This window comes from Uloborus diversus, chromosome 6 (genome assembly GCF_026930045.1).
Source record: "Uloborus diversus isolate 005 chromosome 6, Udiv.v.3.1, whole genome shotgun sequence".
NCBI classification, from domain to species: Eukaryota; Metazoa; Arthropoda; class Arachnida; order Araneae; family Uloboridae; genus Uloborus; species Uloborus diversus.
In genome coordinates, this window is record NC_072736.1 from 78,238,999 (window position 1) to 78,266,452 (window position 27,454).

The 27,454-nt window shown below is 32.7% G+C and overlaps 1 protein-coding gene across 1 annotated transcript; it reads right to left on the reverse strand.

Annotated features, from left to right (window-relative positions):
• Positions 1-6,326: 6,326 nt before the first annotated feature.
• Positions 6,327-27,266, reverse strand: LOC129225105 (uncharacterized). The gene is made up of 5 exons (XM_054859663.1): positions 27,236-27,266; positions 24,309-24,444; positions 19,236-19,378; positions 11,756-11,849; positions 6,327-7,062 (listed from the first exon to the last, which is right to left on the reverse strand). Exons 1-5 carry the CDS (start codon positions 27,264-27,266, stop codon positions 6,888-6,890), a joined length of 579 nt encoding a protein of 192 aa, XP_054715638.1. The 3' UTR covers positions 6,327-6,887.
• Positions 27,267-27,454: the final 188 nt, after the last annotated feature.

The following is a 27,454-nucleotide window of genomic DNA, read 5'->3' on the forward strand; positions in this document are numbered from 1 at the left end:
AAAATAAATTAAGCAATTAAGCTGCTAACTATCAAAAAATGGTTTGAAAAGAATGAGAAATTAATTAATTTTGACTTTTTACTGTTAGTTCATAAAACAAAACATTTCATAGCAAAAAAATATGAGTATTTAGTAGTAAGTATTGAAGTGTGTGTGTGTGTGTGTGTGTGTGTGTGTGTGTGTGTGTGTTAGTTTAAAAATTTCAAAAGTCTTGAGCATGGAAAATATCATTTTCGCGAGAAAGACTACTAGTCTTTTGATTTTCTGATCTATATCGAAAACTTACTCATTTTGTTCTTTGTAGTATCAGATTTCATGCAATTTATCCACCAAAAAAATAAGAAATGTTTTCCAAAACACAAACTTTTAAAAACTTGAGAATACTATTTTCTTATTGGATCATACTTGTGTTTCATGTGTTTCTAGATCCAGATTTCCCCTGAGATTTCAGTTTATGTTCAACTTTCGTTCTCGTCATTGCTTAGTTTGTTCTTTACGTCAATATTTTATGATACTTATTAAGCCATACTTATACTACAAGCCTTAGGTGATTTATTTTTATTTAAGATGCTCACAAGGTGTTACATTAAATGTTGTATTCAAACATTAAGATATTCTGTAAAAATGTTTGCTTAGTTCATTTGTATTTCTGAATACACTTTTAATGTTTTTTTTTTTTTTTAATCCAGTGTTGAACATTGAAACGTTTATACAACAGCAATGCAACAAAAAATCTTTAGAAGAATGTTGCAATATTGTGTAATGTTTAAATACTGCTCTTTATTTCTGTATAAGTACGAGAAGGTATCTTTTTTTAAAGCATTTTCTTTTTAAAAGATCTTCTTTCTTTCTTTACAGGATTTTTTTTTTTTTAATAAAAGTTTCTCTTACATAATTTTTCCAAGAGCAAACCTAAATTTTTATTTTTATGCTTAATTTAGACATTAAAATAGTTTTTTTTTTCGAGTAATCACGATTGCTAATTGTTTTCCTTTGACCGTCCTTGATGTTGTGCTTCCTTTTTTAACTTGGACCAGGGGCCTCTGCAGCACCATCGCCCACCGGCCTCTGCAGCGCGCCTCCTCTGGTCCTGAGCACTATCCCCCGGAATCCGGTGGCGTGCATATCCCACACACACACGCGCTCATACACACAAGCGCGCGCCTTTACACACATACACACTGACACACATACACGCTGCCACACACCCATCCGCCTTTACACACGTACACTCACGCCTTTGTGCATACATGCAGGTCTACGCACACACGCAAGCTTAGCCTACATCTGCACGCACACACGCCGACACACACACACACACACACACACACACACACAACTATACACACGTAACCTCTCAGGAGGAGGGGCAGGCTTGAGGGGACCGAAGCCGTTTCTAGAAACAATAACTGCAATGAGTATACTCATATAGGGTCCTGCCGAAACGCGTGGTTGCGGAAAAAATAATTTGAATTCAAAATTTCAGAATTCCATTAAGTTTATTTATTTATCCTTATATATTATTTCTGTAGCCTGTTTTCGGTTTCTACGCCAGATTTTCCTCAATTCTTGATCGATTTCTTAGATTTACACCTTATTTTAAAGCTTACGGTGCTGGCTACTGACGAAAAATAGACCCACGGTCTAAAAATTGTTTTTTTTTTCAGCCGAAAAACCTGTTTTAAAGAACCAGAATGAGGTTTTTGGATAAACTTATAACTTTAACTTGCACTAAGACCGACAGAGCTGAATAGCTTGATCGGCAGAGCGTTCTCCTCGTAACCAGGAGAATACGTGTTCGGGCCCACGTTCGGACAATCTTCATCAATGAATTAGAGAAATATCGCGCATTATATGAACACTTAATTAAGTAAATAAAATGTATGAGGGCATAGAGTAAATGAGAAGAAAACGCTCCTTGCTGTTATGAAAACCAGATGCAACATGGGGATAAATTAATTCTAAATTCTAAGGCTTTTTTTTTTTTTAAGCTTCGGCTCCGGTAAGGAAATTAAAGCATAATGTAAGCAAAAATATAAGTATCAGGTTTAAGATTTCAGACTACAGTGGAATTGTTTTTTGTTCGAAAAAAATAATAAATCGTATATTGAAATATAGATTCCTCTAATGAGTTTTTGACTCTTTGTACAAATAAAAAAAATACTACCTCAATTTGAAGGGTAAAATATGTATTTTTTCTTCTTTTTACAAAAAAAAAAAGCTTATCACATTTTTACTACATTCGAAAAGCTACGCTTAAAAAAGAGCATAGTTCAACTTATTTTGTATTTTAACCGTGCTGTCAAATGATGAACACGTGCTGCCATCTAAGTCATAACGGTTCAAGCAGCCTGAGGTAACAAATTGTAAAAATTTTCAAAAATAAAAACATTTCTCTTCAATATTTTATCTTAGAAATTATTCCCCTCTCATTTTAAAACTTATCAGGCTGGCTAATGACAAAAAGAGACTTACGGTAGAAAAATCGAGTTTTCGAAAACGCCCCTTGCTGCTTCAAAACCTTGATTTACCTAAAGGAAATCCTTTTTGTGCAGAAAAACATTTTCATTGTATGCTGAAATGTAGATGTTTCTAATAGCAGTGTTCGACCTTTTGTACAAATGAAAAAATACTACGACAAATTAAAACTACGAGTTTCACCCAGTAAGCCTTTAATTTTTTATTCGCGCGAATAGAATATAAAGCATTAAAATTATTATTAACTTCATTAGCAAGAAATCAGTTTCTACTCCTCTGCTTTCTGCTGAAAAAAAAAAACACATTTTGTCTACGTTCGAAAAATTATACTTAAAAAACGGACTCAGTTCAACTGGTTTTGGTTTTGAATTTTAAGTGTTCGATTAAAAGAGAAACATGTGCGGGCATTTAAGCCGTAACGGTTAAAGCAACCTTCTATGTGAAATAGTTCAATATTCAAAGATAAAAATACTTATTTTCAATCTAATTTATTACTTCTCTAGAATGTTTATTTCAATCGCTACGTGAGATCTTCGTCATTCTTTAATCAAATTCCATGCTTTACGGATAATTTTAAATCGTATCATGCTGGTTAATGACAAAACATAGAAGCATGATTTTATTATTTTTTTTTTCGGCAAAAAGTTTCTTGCTGTTTTTTACAACACATTCCTTCAATGAATAGCTTTCGAAAAGGAAGGCGCAATTGCTAGGTTTGTTGGGGTGTCGGGCTGTTAATCAGAATGGCGTCAATTCGAATCCGTGCCAATAAATATCTCTTTAATGTTTCTTTTTTTGCTGTCAGATGCTCCACATGGGCAGGACTGTATTTGCCACAACCTGTTTTTTCACATGCACAATTATTGCTTTTTCACGAGTCACTACTCAGCCACTTTTAATGATATTTATGTTTGCATTGAAAATATGTACGACCAAAAGGTGAACGATGATCAAATTATCACAACTTTGTATTTAAGGAGGTTTTATTACTGATGCCTTTAAATTACATGCCTTCTTTTCTGCGCTTACTTTTTTTCGGTTCTTCTTCATAATGTTCTTCTTTTGAAATTTTTAAAGAGCGAAATGCCTTTTGAAACGATTCGAAGCACAGTGCGGAGTCCCGCACGGGTCGACTAGTTTATTTTAATACAAATTCATTTTAAAAAATTTGACGAAATTTCAATTAATTTTTGATATTGATGTACCGAGTTTTGCACTTTTATCTAATTAAATTGATTCGGCAGTTGAATGTTGCGGTATTTTTGACTATTTCAACATAGATCTTTTGTGTTAATTTAAAACGCTTCGAGAGGAAAAAAAAAATAAAGAAGGAAAAAAAAATATAGCTGTTATTCACTCATTTTATTTTCAGGAATCTTTTAGAGTATAGTATTTTTTTATTACTATTATTACTACTATTGGAAATTCTAGGAATTCGTGGAACAGGTGCAACAAATAAAGATAAACCGTAAAACTGGATAGCAACGAGGGAAAATAAGATAAAGATTGTTCCCTTCTTGAAAACTTGATTGTTTTGAACACAGGAGCGGACACAAGGAGAGGGTCATGGAGGTAATGACTCCCTTCCCCCTTCCCTAAACTGCCGACAATAGTATCCCGTTGTGTGAAAAAACTTTTTGAATTTATAATAATAATATAAAACTGTAGAGTTTGTTTGAACGCGCTAGTCTCAGGAACCACTCGTTTGAATTGAAATTATTATTATTATTATTATTATTTTTTTTTTTTTTTTTTTTGTGCCGTCCATTTTTGGGGAACGCTATATCTATACTAATAATATAAAGCTGTAGATTTTTTTTTGTTTGAACGCGCTAATCTCAGGAACTGTTGGTTCAAATTATTTTATATTTCTTTTTTTTTTGTGTGTGTGTGTGTGTCCATTCAACGGGGAAAGCTATAGGCTATATAATATTACGCTATGACTAATAGGACTGGAGCAGCAATAAAAAATCATGAAAACGGGAAAATTTATATTATAACATAAAATGCTTCAAACGCAGAAAATGCGTAGCCGTGGTGGCTTGACCTGAAAGAGCGGGTTTCGTGATCCAGAAGGCGTAGGTTCGAATCAGCTATAAGGCAAATCTCGCAAGTTATTTTTAGAGGAAATCATAAGCGACGCTAAAAATGATTTGTGAAAAAATATATATATATACGTATCATTGTCATATTTTTCTTATTAATTAATTAATAATATAAAACTGAAGAGTTTGTTTGTTTGAACGCGCTAATCTCTCAGGAACTACTGATTCTAATGGAAAGATTTTTTTTCTGTTGAATAGTCCATTTAATGAGGAAGGCTATAGGATTTTTTTAAATCAGATTGACCAAAATATTTGTAATTGCAAATTAATTGTTTAATTAATTGTTGAATTCTATGAATTCCTAATAGATGGCGGAGTAAGTTCGAGAGGACGCTGGCCGACAGTGTCGATAACTGCGAGGAACCATGCCCATGCTACGCTGTTGTGATCAGAGAGCAGATTTTTGAATGCGGTCCCCCCCCCCCCGATGTTCAAGTACGTAATTTGATTTTCTAGGATTTTTCTATTGGGATTTGCTTTCCATATTTCTTCAACGTTTGTTTTTGTTCTTATTGTTGAAGACAGTTAATTATCTGAGTAAATAATTTGATTTGTCGCATTATTAAATTGTGATTGTTCTTTACAACGTTTTTATTATTGCATTGTTTATTTGGCGAAACTTTAAATTGCAGGGGGAAAAATCGCTTCACTCGCTAAAGGGCAGGGTTACGTTAGCGTAGTTGCTTGGCGCGTTAAGTGATGAACAATGTAGTTGAAGGAATATTTTGAGTTTTAAAGCTACTGTTAATATTTTTATGTATTTCGGAGAATAGTTATTTCAAAGAGACTTTAATAGATCTTCTAAAAAGGTGTATACGCATTTTAGTTGAAAAAAAATGATCATTTCACATCAAAAGAGGGGCGGGGAGGGGGCGTGATTTTTTTTTTTTTTTTTTTCAACGGACTTCCTTTAACTCCTTAGCACGGGCACTGCCGTGCGAGTACTGCTAGTAAAATGTAAATGATTTCAGTAGCCTTTTCAATTCATTAATTATTTTTGAAAGTAAGTATTTGAAATACTACTTCCTTTCATTGCTTATGAAATTTATTTGTAACGTTTATGACCTATTAGATGCCTTATTCCTGGCCGATTTAGTGCTTTTCATTGACATCCAAGCAGTTTCAGAAAGTTTCCGTACTCAAAACCGTAGATTCGTTTATGGGAGAGCGGGGGCGGGGCGGGTCATTCTTCAGCATGATCCTTCTAAAATGACCCCCCCCCCCCCCGCCTATGATTGAAATAAAACATGATATGATAGATCAACCAGTGAATGAACACTCCCCAAATAATGATCAGCTCGTAATGTTTTTGAAAAAATACGGTTTAAAACAATTTTTTTAAATGAATTGACATAGTAAAAGAAAACTGTCATTTGCCAAAAGCTAAAAATTTTAACGATGCCATGAATATTTGGAAATGAAATTTCGCTAAAGTGTTGGTTCACTGGTCGATCTACTCTAAAACACAATTATGTGAAGTATACTAGTGAAAATTATCTGTAGTGTAGTGTACTAAAGGATAGAAATGCAACGAAGAAGAAATATACCTTTAATGAAGCCAATGTAAGATAATTAATACACTAGATTCAGCAATACACCAGTGTGCAGAAAATAAAATGATTGCAAGAAAAACTATTTTTTCTTTTTGATTTACTTTTCATTTATTTATTTATTTATTTATTTATTTATTATTTATTTATTTATTTTTATTTTATTTTTTTTCTATCTTGGTTTTCTTTAATTTCGTACTGCGGAAACTTAATAAAACCATGAGCTACGCAACAAGCATGACATTATCGATCTGTCTTCTTTTTTCTAATCGAGTATAGTACTTCCCGTGATGGTCACGTATAATCAGTAACTTGGGGATAATCGTGAGTTTACGGTGTCCTATTTACTACTTATAATGCATAAATTAAACAGTAAATTTTAAGATTTTAATAGAAAAGTCTAACACAAAAATAAAAAATAGTTGTTCAAAAGTATTTCCATGATAGGGAATAGCACTGAACGGCAACTTTTGCTATTCAAACTATTTTCCGTCTAGTAAGAAAATTAGTATTCTTCAGTTAAAATAATACCAGGAGGTTTTCTCTCTCACTCCTTTTTTTTTTGTGTGTGAGCTTCTATTTGTACTACTTAGAGGCTTACAATAGTAGGGTGCTTAATCCCGTTAGTGCTACAAAATATTTAGCTTCATATCTTAATTTTTCTTTCAATATAATATGCTTTTTTTTTCCCTAGAGAGAAAGAGAGGCGATTGAGAATTTCCGTGGTATCATGGGAAGTTATAATGTCCTAATTTTATGAAATAACTCCTAAGTCCTTTAGCGTTTCGTAAATTTCCTCGCATGCTACTTCATAAATTGGTACTCTTGCTTCATAAATGACACTGAAGACATCAGCATGCTCCACTCCACAATCATCTTTTATGATATCATTAACACATTTTTTGTAGTCTTGAACAGATTTCGTACACCTAAATCAAAAACATACGTGAGTTCAAATTAGGAGGACATCTTTATTATTTAGTTTCTGAAACATTTTTTTTTAATTTCGCAATTGTCCTTTCGAAGTTACTTTTTTTTCCTTAAACCGAGAAAGGACTTTTATTTATTTATTTATTTATTTGTTTAACTCTTGTAGACCACCGCAAGAGTATCTCATTGCATTTCCATTAAGTGCATATAGAAAATTGAATGGGAAACAGCTAGATGTTTGCAGCAAAAGCACGTGTACTTTTCTTCTCAATCCCGATATGCTATCGGAAAACCAATCATTCCGTGAAAAAGAACTGAACGGATCAAAAAGACTTGGAAAAAAAAAATTTAAGAATTGATGTTTAATGCAAAGAAAAAATAATTGCTTTTCTTTTTCTCATTTCCAAAGCAGCGCATTTGAAAAAAAAAAATCCTCTGAAAGAGTCTTCTACATATACACTGCTTGACAATTGCTAAGGAACAATTACGTTTTTTGGAATAGTTAAGATAGATAATGATTAAAGAAACAGAACAAAATATATAGTTAGTAGGGAGGTTGTGCCTTTATTATAAGTACAAAATAATACAGATATTACTGCATCAATGAAGTAAAAACTTAAAAAAATAATCCTACTTAAATGATTTTCATACAACAACAAAAAAAGAGATCTAGGTCAGAATGATGGAGACATGAGTACCTTAATGTGATGTATGATTGCCAGGGACACTAAAGCACAATTTACATCTGTTTTTCATACTTCCCACTAATCATTGAAGAGTGCTTGGAGGATGTTTTCCTACTCCTCTCTCAATGCGGATTTGAGTTCTTGTACTGTTCTGGGAGGGACGGTTTTTCGCGCAACACGTCTGCCAAAAGCCTCCCAGGCAAGTTCAATTGGATTTAAGTCGGGAAAGTAAGCAGGCCACTGCATACGGAGAATGTTTTCACTTTGCAGTGTGTCTGACACTTCAATGCTCCAGTGTGGCCGTGTATCGTCGTCCGTAAAGAAAAAGTCTAGACCTACAGCCCCCCTAAAAAGACGAACATGGTCCAGTATAACATCTCCGCAATACATTTGCGACGTACCGTTTTCTTATTCAAAAATGTGGAGCGGTGTTCTGCCATTGTGCATGATGCCTGACCACACCATGACACCTGGGCCGTACCGGTCACGTACACAATCAAATTTTTTTGCATAACGTGTTCCACGCTCTCTCCACAATAGTTTGTGACCAGAATCACTTGTCACACTGAAACGAGATTCGTCAGAGAACATCACTCTAGACCAATTTTGACGATCCTACCAACATGTTCTTTACACCAGTGTAATCTCTCTCGACAATGGCGTGGTTGAACTTGGATGCAACGTACGGGCTTTCCTGCATACGAACCGACATTATTTACTCACCGTGAGATGGTTCTTGCAGAAACATGCGCACCGGTAGCGGCTGTTAGATTTGCAGCTATCTGTCCAGGAGTGAAATTTCTGTTCCTTTTTGCCATTAGAGCTACATAGCGATCCTCTGAAGGTGTGGTGCTTCTACCACGATCCCCGGCATGCTTTTACAAAACATTTCCACCTTCAGCGGCCTTCTTTAATCGGGAGTTGGCACTTTTTGATACACTCATTGCAGCAGCCACAGTGGTGACACTTTGACCTGCTTCTAGTCGTCCAACGGCTCGTCCATGATCGTAGATACTCAAATGATGTGTTGCTGACATTTTATTCTTAAGTATTTCAAGAACCAAACAGAATTTCTGAGAAAAACCTTTTTTAACATCCAGCACTATTTTTGTTAAAAACCAAACGGCGTGAATTTTCGTACGAATCTTGAGCGTGTATGCACTGTCTTTTATACAGATAATGAGTCTTAGTCTACCACGCCATCTGAACTTGAATTTATTTCCATTGGACAGGTGGTTGAGGTAGAAAGTTGCATAAATCACTTGTTCCTTAGCAATTGTCAAGCAGTGTATTATTCTTACGACTTAGAAATATGAAATGTTTTTAATTGATATATGCATTTTTTGTATCAAAGTTAAAGCTGATGAGGGGATTTTGAGGGGTCCAATATAGTGTCGAAATATTTGTCATATAGGTTTCCTTTGAACCTCAAATTAAATACCGTTTATCCACAACTTTTTCTGACCTACTGTTCCGTAACAGACTTTTTTTTTTAATGACGCATGGAAGAAGATTGAAAATGTCGTTCATGTACCGCTGAGAAGAAGAGTCAAAAATAGAAAAGGATTTAAATGAAAACTTAAAAGTAAAAAGTTTGACAGCAGAATTTTCAAATGGGAAATGTATGTCTGTTAATCAGTTTCTTAATCTGTCTGTCGGTCGGTCTGTTTCCATAGTAATTTTTGAGGTTACTTAACTTACCAAGTTCAAAATTAAACCTCGCTTTGTATCTTTGACGTCTTTTATTTTAAAGAGGGGGCTCCACCCCTACTCGTTTCGCTCGCCAACCTCCGTTCGACGACTGTGGCAATGGGCGAATCGTCAGACATTCATGAATATTCAAATACTTATTCCAAGTTGACTATTGTTTGGGCAAATTTAGCCTTGCAGTCACATAATGCCGTGATTGAGACCTGCCTAGTAGGGTGGGTCGAGAAAAGGAAATTTTTGAAAAGCAACTTCTAATAGCAAAAAAAAAAAAAAGTTGTGTATTGCCATCCTAAACATGAGAAAAATAATAAAAAAATTAATATTTTTGTCTTCAGATCGCGCATTGGCAACAAAGTTTGGAAAAAAAAAGGTAAAAAATGGTCAATTTTTAAATATTTTTATAAAAATCAAAATTATTTTCAAAATTTTTGTTCGAATCCCGTTTAAATGCCTTTTTTAATAGTCTTTTAATGTATCTTTGAAAATATTTACATTCCTTTACAGTTTTTAGTTCGCGCATAAGCCGCACAATTATGTGAAATCAACTGAAAATCGACATTTTAAGCTTATTTTGTATATTGCAGAAATTCTTCTTTTAGATCCCAGTTATGTATTTTTTACAGTAAATGTGCACTATGCAACTCTTTGCTGGAACTGCGATTGTATTATGTAGCATTAACAACCCAGATCTCACCCCAAGTAGGTGGTTGCACTTTGTGTTCCACCCTGAAATTCCCAACATGACTGGACTTATTGACAAAACTTATAAATTTGTAAAGTAGCTTTCATAATAACAATATGGTTTTAAAGAAATTTCTACGTTTCGATCAAGGTGTGAAGTTGAATTTGTTACTCAATTTTTGTATTGAGGATCGCGATCGTAAAGGTTTTTACATTAATCCATATCTTGTCTCATCCCCAAAAACACCCTACCTACCTACTCACTCACCAGTTTAATAACCCATTCCACAGCCGGAGTGTAAAATAGGAACATTAACTGATTTATGGGGAAAACATCAACTTATTTTGTAAAATTAAATGTTATTAACTTAGAAAGAATTCGGTCTGAAGAAATCAAAGTTTTGGAAATTGACTTAAAAAGCGAGCAAAAGTATTTGATGGATATTGCTATTGCAATACAGAAAGGAAAATGTGATCTTGATCTCGCTCCCACGAAACTAAGACGTTGTAGTCATTAGCTTTCGTTAACGTGTTCTAACGGAGTCTGGGGCTGTATAATATTTAAACTAAACTACTAGTGGAATGAAGGAACTCATAAATAATATCTTTAAAAATTTAGCTTCTATGGTTTGATATAGTTAAAATTATGAAGAAAAGAACAAACTTCCGTGTGTATAAGTTTTATCAGTAAGTCCAGGCTTCTTGGGAATTTCAGGGTGGAACAGAAAGTGCAAACACCTACTTGGGTGGGTTCTGGGTTGTTAATGCAACACAATGTAATTGCAGTTCCAGCAAAGAGCTGTATAGTGTACATTTACTGTAAAAAATACATAACTGAGATCTAAAAGAAGAAATACTGCAATATACAAAATAAGATAAAAACGTCGATTTTTGGTTGATTTCACGTAACTTTGCGGCTTATGCGCGAACTAAAAAATGTAAAAAAATTAAATATTTTCAAAGATATTAAAAGACTATTAAAAGGAAGCATTTAAACGGGATTAGAACAAAGATTTTGAACATTTAGTTTTTTATAAAAATATTTGAAAATGTACCATTTTTTACCTTATTTTTTAAATTTTGCTGCCGATGCGCGATCTGAAGACATAAATATTATTTTTCTTAATTATTTTTCCCATGCTTAGGATAGCAATACAAACTTTTTTTTCGCTATTAGAACTTGCTTCTCGAAAAATTTTTTTTTTCTGCCCTCCCTACTGCGTAGCCTTTGACAGTGCTGCCAGGTTAGGTTTGCCCCGACTAGAGACTAAAGCCATTTAGTTTCTAAGTAAGTTGTACTTCAGATACAAATATATCTACGTATTGTTTCTCATTCTATTCATATACCAGGCGCATAACTACCACACAAGTGTGGCACCTTAACCTAAATGTACGGGAAACGCTCCACTGCGTAATGTTTTAGAAAACAATCGCTAAAAAATAATTATTAGTCGTTTACACATTCTTTCGCAGTACACATTTTATATATTTATCATAAAATAACACAGCAGTGCTATTTAAGGAAAAATACATAAAAAGTGAAGCTTAGCTTCCTTACTTACCCTGCTACTTAGATTGTTTGCATTAGAATCTTAACATACAAACACATACTTACTGGAAATTAGCAGCAAGCATATCCAAATGTTCCTCGCACTCATTGCTTATAGTTGAAATTTTTTCATTCACACAAGATATGAGCTTCAAGTACTCTAAGAAAAGGAAACAGTTTTCGATAATTAAATGTTGTAAAATTTATTTAATACCTTCTAGAGTTTTTAAAAGCTGTTCTAAATACAAGAACACTAGTGAATGTCAATATTTTAACAAATTATCCCATAATATATGAAACAAGCATAAAAATAAAGGCTCTGTGCAGTAATACAAGTGCACAATTGAAAAGTTAGGCAGAATTACGGTAACGTGGTCTTATATGATTTTTAAGAATCCAATCCTCACACACTTTCTAAAAGATCCATTAAAATGTGAGAGTTTTAAAGTTAAATAATGAAATGGCTCACTCCTAAAAATCCAATCTTTAAATAAAATTGAGATATTTTCTTAATGCTTGCATGTAAGGGAAACTAGAGAGGTTTGACCAACTTTTTACAAATGCATTTTTCTATCTTTTCTAACCGTTAGAAAATTTCCAAACTGACATTATTTGCTTCCTTATGATGTCTGGCAACTTTTTGCACTATTAGTTTTTATTAAAATTACATATTAAGTTTTTTATTATTAATTTTTCAAGAGTGTCCAAATCCTCACTTGATGGAGGTTTGACATATCATAAGGGAAGTTTGATCCACAGAGATAAAAAGTTGGAAAAATGATGCAGAAACAATTAAATGTCTAACCAGATACTATTACGAGGTACCTGTGACGGCTAGATTAATTCAGAAGAAGACGCCGTTGCTATAAAATATTGTAAAATGAAATTGGCAACGGCAAAGGATAAAAACAGATTGCATCGGTCGAAATGTGCTAGTTTCAGTTGTGTTTTGAAGGCGCAAGCCTAATTTTCACTAATCCTTTTCAGTGTAAATAAATTTTAACTTTACTTACCTCATAGTGTTTTCTAACTTATTTGAATTCTACAATTTACAAGAAAAATGGTGCCGAAACTTCCAGGATTTTAAGATGAAATATTTTAATCTTTGAAGAAAATTTATGAGGTAAGGTGAATTTGAATTGTTCATTATGGAAACGTTGGATAAATACATTAAGAAGCGTGCTACGCTAAGAGGAGCAACAGCAAGAATTATTAAGAAATTAGAAACATTAATTAGCACGGAATTACCTGATATTGAAGTAATTGAAATAACACTTGAACTATTAACTGAAAAGGAAGAAAGCCTAAAAGCACTTAATGAAGTAATAGAACAGGAAATTACCGACGACAAACAATTAGAAAAAGAAATACTTACAGTAGAAAACTACAAAGAAGAAATTTTGACATGCAAAGCTCGGGTAAAGAAATATCTCAAGAATAATTTACAAGTTCCAAATCAAGTGCAAATTAGTCCCGTAGATTCGAGTCTTTGTACGCCAAATACTACATCTGTCAAACTTCCTCGATTAGTAATAGAAAAATTTAATGGGAATATTTGCAAATGGCCAAATTTTTGGGCACAGTTTAAAAGTAGTATACATGATAACAAATCGTTAACTGACGTTGAAAAGTTTAATTATTTAAAATCTTATTTACTAGCTGATGCAGAAACTGCAATTTCTGGGTTGTCATTAGAGGCAAATAATTATGAAAAAGCTATCGGTATTTTGGAATCTCGCTTTGGTAGAAAGGAATTGATTATTGATAGTCATATGTCTAACCTTTTAAGTTTAACACCGTGCAAAAATTCAAGGGATGTATATTCGCTACGTAGATTGTATGACATTTGCTCAGTAGAAATAACCGCTTTAGAAAGTTTGGGGATTCGACCAGATTCTTTCGGGGTACTTTTGTTTCCCATTTTGATAAAGTGTATTCCAACTGACATGGCTTTGGAATTTAACAGATCCCATGATTCGGAACAAAATAAAGTTTCTGATTTATTATGCTTTCTAAAGAAAGAATTAGAATCGCGAGAAAGGACTTTAATTTATCTAAAACAAAAAATGATGAGTCTAGAAATACAAATACGTACGAAAATAGGTTTCAAAAGCGTAGAGAATTTAATAGATACGATTATAGAAACAAGGAAATAAATTATTCAGCTGCCACATTAAATACTGTTGTTGAAAAATTTTGCGTGTTTTGCAATAGACTGTGTGACCATCTATCGGATGAATGTAATCAATTAAACATAAATGAGAAAAAAGATGTATTAAAGAAAAACGGGAGGTGTTTTCTATGTTATAAAAAATTTCATCTTAAAAAATTCTGTAGGACGAAAGTTAACTGCAGTATCTGTCACAAACAAAGTCACCGAAAGGGATTGTGTGAAATAGCTTATCCGATGAATGACCCTGTTCCCCTGTCTAAAGACAAAATTAATTCTGATGCAATATTAACATCAATAATTCCACATAAAAACAAAGTTGAAAATAATAAACAAATTCTTCTACTCCAAACATTTAAAGCTATCGTTTCAGATTCAGAGGGTAAAACTAAAATACATTGTCGAGGTTTAATTGATTCAGGGAGCCAAAGAAGTTTTATCCATGAAAGATTAGTAAATAAATTGAAATTACCAGTAGTAGATAGGGAAAAAATAAGCTTGCATACTTTCGGAAATAGTATCGCTATTAACGTTACAAGACATCGCGTCAAATTTTTGCTACACAACATAAGCGACGAAAATAAATGTTTAAGTATCGAGGCATTAGAATCCCCTGAAATCTGCAACACATTAATAGAAGCACCCAACAAAGATTTGCGTGAACAAATTCAATCTTTAGGTATTAAATTGTCGGATTCCGAAAACGGATATAGTGATAGTAAAATTGACATTTTAATTGGGTCTGATTATTTTTGGGAAATAGTTTCTGGTACAACTCGACGTATAAATGAAAAAGTAATGTTGTTAGATACTTTGATGGGATGGATAATTCATGGTCCAATTTCGAATTTTGATCTTAATTTTAAAACATCATCAGTTGAAGTATTGAGCGCTATTGTCACGAAAGATTTAGATGAGGAATTAACGAATCAGTTGAAAGCATTTTGGGAGTTAGAATCTCACGGAATCCAGAATGACCCTTCTAAACGGGCTATTTCAGATGGGGAAGCTCTTCAAAAATTTGAAAAAACTTTGACTTTTAAAGACGGTCGATATGTAGTTGCACTTCCATGGAAGCACGAAAATGATAATTTAGCTAGTAACTATGATAATGCTCGAAAACGATTAAATTCATTAATTAGACGATTTTATAAAGACCCTTCGTTGTACATCGAATATAAAGCAGTGATTGATGAATACTTCAAATTGGGAATTGTGGAGGAAGTTAGTGATACTCGCAATACAGGTCATCCTACGTATTACTTACCACATTTTCCCGTTATCAGGAAAGATAAAAGCACAACCAAGTTGAGAATTGTGTTTGATGCCTCATCGCATCCCCCTCATGCCCCATCACTAAATGATTTGCTACACTCGGGTCCTAATCTTAACCCAGATCTTTTAAATTTAATTCTTTCATTTCGATTCCACAGAATCGCATTTGTTGCAGATATAGAAAAGGCATTTTTAAATATTGGACTTTCGGAGAATGATCGCGATGTTGTCCGGTTTTTGTGGATAGATGAATTATTAAATGATTTAACTCAAATTAAACTGAAGGTTTGTAGACTATCGAGGGTTCTTTTTGGCGTTACAGCTAGTTCCTTTTTGTTAGCAGCTGTTATAAGATATCACTTACATCAGTATTCTAATTTAAACCCAGAAACCAGTTTAATGTTAAGGGAATCAATGTACGTTGATGATTTGCTTTCCGGTGCTTCAAATGAAGAAAAGGCTCTCCAATTGTCTAAAGAATCGAAATTTATAATGGAAGATGCAGGTATGAGATTAAGAAAGTGGAAGAGTAATTCATTAACCCTGGAAAGTAAATGGAATAATTTGGGATTTGATACGGGTACTTGTGAACAATCTGATGTATCTTTAAAGGTGTTAGGACTTTTATGGGATTCACAAAATGATAATTTTAAATTTGATACTTCTAGTTTAATACAATTTGTTAAGGAATCAGATGGCACTAAACGAACGTTAATTAGAGCTGCAGGAAGAATCTTCGATTCTCTCGGATTTATCTCCCCTTACACAGTTCGTGTAAAAGTACTTTTCCAAGAATTATGGGAACGTAGAGTTCATTGGGACGAGAAATTGCCCGAAGATATTGCTCAAGAATGGAAAAAATGGCATGAAGAATTGTCATTAGTCAATACTTTGAAAATGCCCAGGCATTGTTTCGGACAGACGGAATTTGAAAATTTAAGAAACGTACAGGTTCACTGTTTCACTGACGCCAGTGCAAAAATTTATGGTTCAGTGATATTTATTCGTTACACAGATGAAAATAACATTATCAAAACATCCTTTCTTGCATCTAAAAGCAGAGTTGCACCCCTTAAAAAACTAACAATTCCTAGACTCGAACTGACTGCCGCCCTGATAGGAGCTCGTTTAATTTCCCATATCAAGCCTATTTTTAAAAGATTCCATTCGAAAGTCAGTTATCATTATTGGACCGACAGTAGCATTGTGCTTTGTTGGATAAAAAGTTCTTCTACTAAGTGGAAACCGTTTATTGAGAACAGAGTTCGAGAAATCCAATCATTAACGGATCCAAGCATGTGGGAATTTTGCCCCGGCCGAATGAATGTTTCGGATATAATAACAAGAGGAAAGAGTATATCTGAATTGATGAAATGTGAAGCATGGTTTACTGGTCCCGAATGGTTAAAAAATGAAGAAAATTGGCCAAAGTCAATATCCGTTAATGATTTCTGCGATGAAGCTTTAGGAATGGAAATGCGAAAACAAGAAGTTTTATTCCTAGCCACAGTCAATGAAGATCTATTGGATTTAAAACGTTACGGAAGTTACAGAAAAGTTCTACGAGTAACCGCTTACATCAGAAGATTTATTTATAATTGTGGACATGACGATAAAAGAGTTGGTTCTTTAAACGCTGACGAAATTAATGAAGCCGAAAATTACTGGATTTTGAATGCTCAAGAACATGCTTTCTTTTCAGAAAAAAACATCTACAGGCTTGTTAAAACGACCTGTCCAGCTCCTATATAAACTAGAACTCAATGACTGAAAATATAAAACTAACTTTAATGTGTTCAAATGTATTTTATGTGTTTTTTCTAACAATGGTTTAATGTTATGTTTTACTAATAATTGTGTTTAGAAAATTTTGCAGATGAACTAAAAGTTCATCGGGGGGAGTTTGTGACGGCTAGATTAATTCAGAAGAAGACGCCGTTGCTATAAAATATTGTAAAATGAAATTGGCAACGGCAAAGGATAAAAACAGATTGCATCGGTCGAAATGTGCTAGTTTCAGTTGTGTTTTGAAGGCGCAAGCCTAATTTTCACTAATCCTTTTCAGTGTAAATAAATTTTAACTTTACTTACCTCATAGTGTTTTCTAACTTATTTGAATTCTACAATTTACAAGAAAAACACTAATTAGGTCTAAGGAAAAATGATAATTTTTTTTAAAAATTTAATTTCAATTAATGCAGATTATGATTGTTGGAAATGCCATCATCAAATTTCATATTTTCAATGCAAATCTTTCTGTGCCTCTAGTTATTATTGAATAAGGTACCACAGTGACATCTGTTTTAATGGGGTATCTAAAAATTCTTGATCGGATAAGCTTCCGACCACATTTGCCTTTTCTAGATAATTATTTTATTGGTTTTCATGTAATGAGATGAAAGTTACAATACTTAAGTTACAATAAAATAAAGAAATTTAGCAAATAATTGAGGCAAGTAAAGATATGGTGAGTATCCTCATGAATTTGCAAGCAAATGATAAAAGCAAGTTTCAGTTGTGTTTATGTTAAAGAGAATAATGCAATAACAGATAGGGCCCAAATGAATATTAAAGGATCGATTGCAAGTTAAGAGCTAAAATTTTTATTTCATTTGAATTAAAAAAAGTCTTTTTAAAGCAAAATAAATGTTGTATACAGCTTACAAATTGTTATACTATTAAATATTACTAACTTAGTAGATTTGACCTGGGTCAAACCTCCCGGAACTGAGGTGGGTCAAACCTAACTTGGTGGTCATTTTAGAAAAGCAATTAAAAACACATAAATATGAAACGTGAATTTAAAAAATAAGTGTGCAGTCTTTTAGTATATTAATCAGAGGACACAAATAATTCAATTTAATTTTGTGCATGTTAATGACGAATAGTACAGTAGAGATGAAGTTAAGGCAAGAAAAAATACTTTTTTGCCTGAAAAAACATCATATACGATTGCTCCTCGATTCTGCTTCGAAATCGTTAAAAACGAGAATTAGCTTTCGATTCTACTTGGTATCTTCAGTCAATTAAATGTTTAAATACGAACGAGAGAGGGTTGGTAAAATCTCGCTAGTTTCCCCTATCGAAAATTTTCCCATTTGAAAAGCTGTTACTATTTTGATGATTAAATGCTGGAAAGGTGAAAGTTGATGTTTGTTTAAATAACTTTTTTAATATGGTGTACGTTTCAATTGCCAAAGTTTTGAGCACGGTTAGTTTTTCTCTTATCTTCCAGACAAAACGACTGATTTTTTAATGTAATAAACAAGTCAGGATTTTCAATGAATTTTATCATAAAAATCAAAATTGCATGGTCTTTTTTCAAGAAGTTATTAGAAGATATTATAAGGGGTCGTGTGGCTAGTATCTACCAGTCACCAAGTCGATAGATTTAATGACGTTTACCAGGTGAAGTAAGGTCAATAAGCACTTCTGATTGCTCAAAAAAGGAAAGAAAGAAGTTTATTTTAATGATTCTTAAAATTTGATATTGATGTCAATTCCAACATGGTGGTAAACTTTACTGATTAACACGTGTAATTTTTCATGTTTAGAGGGCATGTAAAGGAGGATAAAATAAACATTATATTATTTTCTAATATGGTTTAATTTATAATTCATTAAAAATTGGCTTCCTATACCTTTTTTTTACACAATGTGTAGTAGATGCATCAATTGAATAATTGTAGTGCTAATGTAGTGCTAACGACTAAAAACAGAAAATCACTGCGGTTCAAATGTAAATACGTAAAAAATAAAAAATACGTGTAATAAAATGTAAATACATGCGGCTCAAATGTAATTCCCTGCGTTGAGCATACCATATCTCTTGGTACTGGGTTAAAAGTTACTGTTTCCGAGTTATGTTATTGTTTTCATCTGTGTTGAAAAGTTGTATTTTTATTTTATTTCATTTATTTATTTTTGTTTTTATTTTTATTTATTTATTTTATTTTTTATGTGTTCCTGACAGGTAAAAAAGAATGAAACGAAGAAAATAAGCATTAATAACTGAAGGCAAAAACCAACGAACCTGCTGGTGGCCAAAGTTTAATATTATTCAGGGTTGAAGTTTACACTTACTCATATTTATCTACTTACTTGCTCTAAAATCGTTTGACTTGTCGCATAACTTGTTGTACAGACTTTTATGTCTTTTCAGTCCCTCCAAGTACAATCCAATTCGTGTATGAGGACATCGTTCCGCAAAAGCTATTGCACAATCCAGTTGTGTAGATATTACGCTGCAAAAAATTGATGGAAGACATAAATGCTTCTAATGCAGAAGAGCCATGACTTAAGCGAGAAATGCGTTCAAACGCACCTTGCATAAGTCAAAATTTCGCGTTTTGAAACAGCGCATGCATATAACTTTTTGATAAACATACAAAAGTATTTGAAACACTTGTAAACACCCCGCAAGCTGTTTTAAAAAACATCCCTTTGGTTCGGTATTCTTTTCTTTTTTAAGTTAAAAATGTGGTCAAGAGGACAAGTTAGACTATATGACACAGATGAAGCTTCCTGTTCCTACGCATATTTCGTTCAAACAGTCCCTACTTTTTTGTGTAATAAAGAGTGCTTACTGATTTCATTTCAAACGGTAAATGACATATAACCTAATGTCCTTGTGGCTGGTGGTACAAGTCACGTGATCATTTTTTAATGTCATTGAACAACTTCAACAAAAATTGATCCCCTTGATTTATATGTTCAAGCTCATCAGAAAATCAACACTATTTTTTGACATAAATAATTTAAAATTATGTCAAAAACTTCTAGTTTTCTTTTTAAACATCGCATTTTAGAAACTTCAGTTTGGGAAACTGTCTTTTTCCAACAGAGATAAAATTTCACTAAGAATATCTTTTCTGCATTTGTTCATTTAAAAATATATAATAGCTGAACAAATTTTAAAATTTTCGATCGATTAATGCATCAGAGATAGAAGGAAATATCTCAATTTTTTTGCAGACCTTTTAAGATTTTTATTTTTTTACAAGTATACAATATTTTAACCCTTAACAGGGGAGGTGCAGTCTCACAGACTCACAGACCGCTCAAAAGTTCATCCCACCACCCCTATTTTATTTTCAGTCTGATTGAATGGTTTTTCCCAATAGCTTTTTGTTCTGTGACCTTGAACACCTCCCTTACTTATCAATATCTTTTGGCAAGTGCATCTGGTTTAAATTTCATTGCGTTCTTTAGAAGCGGTCTGTGAGACCGTACCTCCTCTTCAGTGTTAGAATTTTCGGCCGTAGTAGACATGGCTTTTAACGTTAGAACCGCAGATATAGGTTCATTTATCTTATCCGCATTATGCAGAAGAAATGCAAGATATTCTAGATGGGGTTAAGAATTGTTTGAAACGTGTGCAGAAGTTACGCAATGATGTTCTAGGTACAATAAAGGCTGAATTATTCTTGGAAATACGACGTGAAATACTAATAGTTAAAGGGCTCTCAAAATTTTCCCGTAATGTGATCTAATCGATTTTCTGGTGTTCAAATGTCCTTTATACATTAAACAACTAAAATAAAATCATTAATTGCTAATAGATTCATTTTTATTACGAATAGTAAATTATTTACTGCAACATATCTCGAAAAATCTTTAGGCACTTGTTAAATTTCCTCGGAAAAGGTATGTTTTAGTTCAGAATTCAAAAATATTTTTTTTCGTGCTAACAAAAGTATAAAAAATGTTTAAGAGAATTTACAGGAATTTATCTAAATTATACGATTTTTGAAAAGAAAATTAAAGTAGAGCGGTCTCTGAGACCTCACATTCGGTGTTATGCCCTACTTTTTTACCTGCCCTGTTACGGGTTAATATTTAGGTTTAAACATTCGGATATGGTAATCACGAATGAGGCTAAGTTGCAGTAACGTCGCCATAAGACGGTATTGATGGTTAATAGTGTATTTACTGGAATCATTTTAAATGTGTTGTTATAAAAATATTATTTAAAAACCAAAATTTTACTTATTTTATTTTACAAAAAAAAAAAAAAAACATATCTTTATTCTTTATTTGAGAAGCTCTCTGCATCAATTCGCTTTAGCACATAATTAGCAAGCATGATAACCAATCTTGGAAATGTTAAAAACTATTTGGTTTTTAAAAGCGGTCTGATTTGTAAAGTACAAGCCATAAGAAATTCCTTAGCTATCAGAAAAAAAATACAGTTAATTGTCTGCTAAACATCAGCCCGCATTGCTGTTTTAGCGCTCAGAAAAAGTAAAAATCGATTTTTGTTTTTAATTCGAATGTTCCTTAATCAGGAAAGAATTGATCTCGAATTAATCTGGTTTGTTGTACTTCTTATTGTTTTCTAGAAATAAATTTTGTTTTATGAAACAAGATATCAAAAAGTAATTTCAAATAGAATATTCTTCTGTGGAGAATACCTACTTTAAGAGTTTACAATTATTAGTCCGTGTTTACGGGATGTGCATAACATTCTAAGAGTAGATGATCTTTGAAAGGTATTTTCAATTATATCCATTCCACAGAAATTAAGGAAAACTCAAGCAACTTAAAACTATTTTTAACGTACAGTAGACCCTCTTTTTACGCGGGTTTATTTTATGCGGTTTCGATTATACGCGGTTTAAGATTTGACACCTTTACAGTGGCTCCCAAAAGTGTTCGTACACCTACGACTTTCAATGAAATAGGTCCTTATCCATTGGTTAGAATTAATATTTCGGAATAGGTATTTTATTATAAGATCTATGATCTATTTTTAACAAAACTACACAAAAATTTTTAATAAAACATAAAAACTTAATTTTTAAAAAATAAAAAACCAAAAAGTTACGGAAATTTTATCTCACAAAAGTCTTCGTACACTTTGAAAAAATGTCAAAAATTAGCAAATAATCTAACTTTTTATTAAGTTATTATTTAGTGGGATATCATGCAGTAACAACAACAGCTTTTAAACGTCTGGGAATAGATTTCATTGTTTCTTTCTTTCTTTTTTTGTGCAATTTCTGAGTAAGTGTTCAACCGCACTACGAGTCTTACTGTTTCTAGTTCGCTTTTCGTTTCAATGGTGTATTTTCGTAATCTAGCCACCAGATATCTCCAAATATGTTCCATTAAGTTTAAATCTAGCGATTGAGGAGATATTTCCAAGCTTAAGGACAAATTTTGAGGCACCAAACGCGAACGTGTGCTTCTTATCGTTATCTTGATAAAAAAACAAAGTTGTTTCCGATTACCAAATTTTGGGGTAATAGTTTTAAATTGCTTTTTAAAATATTTAAATGAACAGCATAATTCATTGTTTCATCAAAAAATTTCAAATTTCCAAGTCCTGATGCTGAGATGCACCCTCACAAAAGAACATCTTCACCGTTCTGATTAACCGATCCAACTAAGTTCTTAAGATTAAATTCCTCTTTTTTTCTTTCATTTACAATTATACAACAATTTATCCCAAAATGTTGAATTTATTTTCGTCTATAAATAAGACGTTGTTCCAAAACGTATTGAGCTTATTTAACATTGATTTTACGACAGAAAGTGTAAGCTTACTGTTTTTCGCACGAACAAGAAAATTTCTGCGGGAAGAGGTCCCACTTAATCTAGCTAATCCGAGAACTTTTCGAACAATTTTAGGTAAAAATTAAACGTAAAATGTTTCATTCAATTCTGTAGAAACTTTTTCAGTTCTGAAATGTGTATTTTTCATATTTTTTTTAACTGTAAACCTCCAATCACGCTTTGTTAACTTTGCCAGTTGACCTTTTCTTACCTTTTTTTCGATCCGATTCTTGTCTTTAAAGCATTTTATCAAGCCCTTCACTATAGAATGGTATAAATTAACCAATTTAGAGACATTTCAAATCAATTTACGGCTACTGTGAGGGAAAAAAACTAATTTCGAATCGTGTTTGTTGTTTTTTACGCATACCTGCCATTTTAAAATAATAAGCAGAATATTAGGGAATAAAAACACTAAAAATTAAAGTCAAATGACTTTACAGTATCATTACAATGCAAAAATAATAAAAAAACCACATATGATAATTTTAATTATGAATTTATTCGAAACTATTTCAGTGTACGATGACTTTTGTGGCGTATTTTTTCTGTCTCTTCGTTTTTTGACAAATTTCAAAAATAAAATCTGGCAATATTCCAAAAAAAACTACTGGGTTTTATTCACAATGACATAGGAATGGTGTGAAAAAAAAAATTGGACTTCATATTCGAATTAAGTTTTGTGTTATTTTGGTTTTACTACAAAATTTCAAGGTGTACGAACACTTTTGGGAGCCACTGTATATAATTTTACGCGGACGAGTTTCGGTTTTACGCGGATGCGGCAATGCAACCAGATAAAATTTTCCCCTGTTTCAAAATCCAAACTCCTAACGATTGCAGATTACGCGTAATCAACTGCAATTGGCGTGCTAATAATCGAGCTTGAACCACTGGAGACATTTTATGCGATCAATCTAAAGCTCTTTCCAGAAATTAAACTCGGAATTCACGGGAAGAAGAGCTTTTAGGCGTAACAAACGAGGCCAAAACCAACGAGGTACCGACATCGATGACACACAACCAAAAACGTTCACATTGAAAATTTTGAGCCCTTCCTAGGCAATAGAAATTATCTTTTTGATTTGTTAGTGAAGGAAGATTCTATCATGGAAAAGACGCAAGTGGTCATGGATGCGTTAATGCTCTGCAAAGAATTACAGAGAAAAATTTTTAATGACTTAAGTTTTCTTTACACATGTTTTGCATAAAAATCGATATAAGTACACATTAAACTTATTATACAATTAGTCATTACTAGAATGAAGTATTTTTTATCTACAGAACCAAACACCTATTTTAATATTACTATTAGGTCTCAATTTAAGCGGTTTCGATTTACGCGGTATTTTCGTGGAACGTAACCCCCGTGTTAAACGAGGGTCTACTGTATTTCAAAATCAACCCTTAGGAAAATGTTTTCTGTATTTCTTACAACAATCTGAAAAAGAAAATTCCGTAATTTACAGATTTTGTTTTGTAATTTTTCTCAGAATATAGATTTAAGAGTTGTTCCAAAAAAAGCTGAGTTTTTCTCAAGATTTTTTTAAATGAATTTTTTTAGTTTTTCCAGCAAGATTTCAAAGAATACAAAATTTCAATAAAATATGTTCTTACGGACAAATTTCTGCCAAACGTTCTTCGGTTCCGGGCCAAGTGTTTTCTAGTTTAAAAAGATCTTCCCCATCTTCAGGAATGCATTTCGATGCTTCCTCGTCACTGCATTTTGGAGATGCTACCACAAATCCAATCCCTTACAAATGTAAAACAAAATATTAGTGCAATGTCGAGTGATTTCTTTCACTAGATTTTTATACATCGCAGTGTTATCCTGTTATCCGTAGCGGCATTAGACTCCGTTCAGGGGAAAGATATAGACCAGCAAGTTGCCAGAACGTAAACAAACACAACAAACAAGTTGCCAGAATGTTGCCCGTTGTGCAAATTTTGGGTATTTTCTCTGGAATAAAAAAATAGAATAATAGCATTCGCTTTGGCCGTCTGCCTGGCACCCATTTTTTCTTGTCCTAGCCAAGCAAGTGATTGACGTCGCCAAATAGAAGTTATTTGTTCACATCTAGTATAACTTTTTTGTAAAAAAGTATACAAGAACTAATCTTAAAATTATTACTTTTTAAAACTGACCTTGATTGTCTACTTCATATTAAGATGAACTTTGCTGGAAGAACACATATGAAATTTAATTTTTTAAGTTACCAATTTTCTAACGACCCCTTACGATTCACCGTCTATCCCAGAATTGTAGAAAATTGTCTCATTAAACCGATGATATCTCTCTGAATTTTAAAGATATTGAACAGGAGCTTTACTATTGGTTTTGAGATCTACTTTGATTTTAAATCATGAAAGTTATAAATTGCTAAATTTTGCGCATGCGCAGTGAAAAAGTATTTGCGTAAACGTTCAGATTTCATGAAATTTTCAGTGTTTTAATTTCAAATTGTAATGTTATATTTTTCATGTACGTTGTAATGTTTTCTGAAAGCGTGTTAAGGTTCGAGGGAAAATTCTATATGACCCAAAGCTTGCGCGTAATGAGCCAAAAACTTTTAAATTAAATTCGTAGTTTTGAATAAGATGCTCACATCTTCCTGAAAATCAGTGATACGTTCTCGAAATTATGTAAAATAGTTGTACATAGTAAACTAACTAATTTCCGAAATTTGCAGATGTTTTCTAGCTATTAACGATGAAGCTCGCATGGTTTGAGTCAAAAACCTGCTCATTAAATTCGTAGTTTTGAAAGAAATGCTTATATCTTCATAAAAATCAGTGATATTTTCTCGAAATAAATTAGTTGTGCTAACTAATTTCCAAAATGTACCGCAAAGTGGGGCTAGAACCCATGAGAAAAAAGTGTTTAAAATCCGTCCTAGTCCTATATAACTCAATGTACAGACTTAAAAAACTTTCTCCATGGCAGGTAGCAGTACTAGGTAGAGGCTGGAGCATGAAACAAAGTTTCTGTTATCCCCGCGGGTTTTTTTTTTTTTTTTTTTTTTTTTTTTTTTTTTTTTTTTTTTTTTTTTTTTTTTTTTTGAGGTTATGATTGCAAGTTGTCTAAAAACGAATTTTTTTGACAATACTTTCACATGCAAGTTCATGGAAATATCCGATTTCATCAAGGCCAAGATAGTTTTATGTTTGCAATCTATTTTTTAATAAAATAACAGCGTTTTAAGGCTATAGCTAAATGATTAACACAGTAACTAATATAAGTTAGTAAAAGTGCACTGGTAGCTTTAAAATGGGGCTACTTGAACCCAGCGTGCAAACAGACTCAAACCACATTTTCTTACTAAATTATGTTAAGTAAGGTTTGTAATCTTTTGAAATAAAGAGGTTATTTACTATTTATTTCCGTTTTTTGCAGGGATTTTGTTTCCGGGGATAAAAAGGCTCCGAAAGTAAAAGAGAACCCCTTGAAGTAGGAAATAATGCGGATTATTAAGAGGAAAAATTACAATTGTCTCCAGATTCAACAAATTCCGGAGTGGCATCAGCCCATTTTGACTTAACTATAAAAAGGAAATTTAAAGATCGTTCACAAAGCAAGCTTGGGCATCCTGTAGTATTTAGTTGTTAGGAAGAGTAGGTATTAAATAATATCAGAGAAAAAAAATCCACCCAAGCCATTAAATTGAGGGATTTTCATTCTTTCTAATGTTTAAATAATGAGCTTTCTATCGGTTTTAGCTGTAGTTAGATTATGTTTCTATTTGAGAAATTATGTTTGCCTAAAAATATGTTTTTATGTATGCGTTGATTTTATATTAATTTATACAAATATAATTTAGAATTTATATAAATAGTTTGCTCATTAGAATATACGTTTTGAGTTTATTTTTCAAAACCATTGGTCCTTCTTGATACCACCCCCTGTTTTATAGCTTTTTGTAATGGATTTGCTGAGTCGGACCAAGTAGCCCTAGCGCGGGGCTACTTGAACCCAATTTTTAAAAATAGAAAAATTATATAAAGAGTTAAAATTGTTGTTCAAAAAGGATTTAGATGGTAGCAGAACGTCTGAAAAATGGTAAAAACAAGGTTATCAGTTCACATCATAGGTTTAACAAAGCATTTAGTGTAAAATTCCCCAAAATTATGAGATTTCAGATCCAAGTATCCCTACTTTACGGTACATCTTATACTTAGCTGTTTACGAAGAAGGATGACTAAAACACGCGTTTGTTTTCCTCAATATGTTACACATTCCCTAAATACATGAGTGGTTTAATTTTCACTGAAAAGTGACAGCTGGACTGCTGAGCCTCGACGTGAGAAAAGTCACAGAACAATTGGTCTCCTATTTCTCGAGAAATCCGTAAAGACGCAAGTTTTTGAAAGTGTCCCTGTACTTTTGGTGATAAGGTGTATTTTGTGCTTAAAATATGTTTATAGATTGAGGTGTGGCTTTACGTTTTTGTGGCAAATTTTAATCCCAGTACTGAAAAATAGATCAGGTATTCTTTTGACTTTCAAACAGCGACAATAGTAATAACATTTCAAGAAATATTTCTTACCGTAAAACAAAACGATGATTTTCCTTATCATGGTGCGTTAGCAGCTGCAATGAAGCAGTTACAAATATTTCAATCAACATGAAAAATCTTCTACTACTTATCTAGAAACATATTACACAGCTCCGATTTTTTCTCAAGCAAATTTCTGAGATAACAATTTAGTCACTCCTCTTTCAAAAGCAGTTTTGAATGAAACAAAAAGGTTCAATTATTGTCTAA

What these genes read in the sequence shown, in the direction of transcription:
- LOC129225105 (XM_054859663.1), bottom strand. Translation starts at nt 27,266, where the DNA reads ATGATAAGGAAAATCATCGTTTTGTTTTACG. An exon ending in CGTTTGGCAGAAATTTGTCC is followed by an intron (nt 19,379 to 24,308) that starts GTAAGAACATAT and finishes AATTTTTTGCAG; the next exon opens with CGTAATATCTACACAACTGG. An exon ending in ATGCTTGCTGCTAATTTCCA is followed by an intron (nt 7,063 to 11,755) that starts GTAAGTATGTGT and finishes TTTTTGATTTAG; the next exon opens with GTGTACGAAATCTGTTCAAG.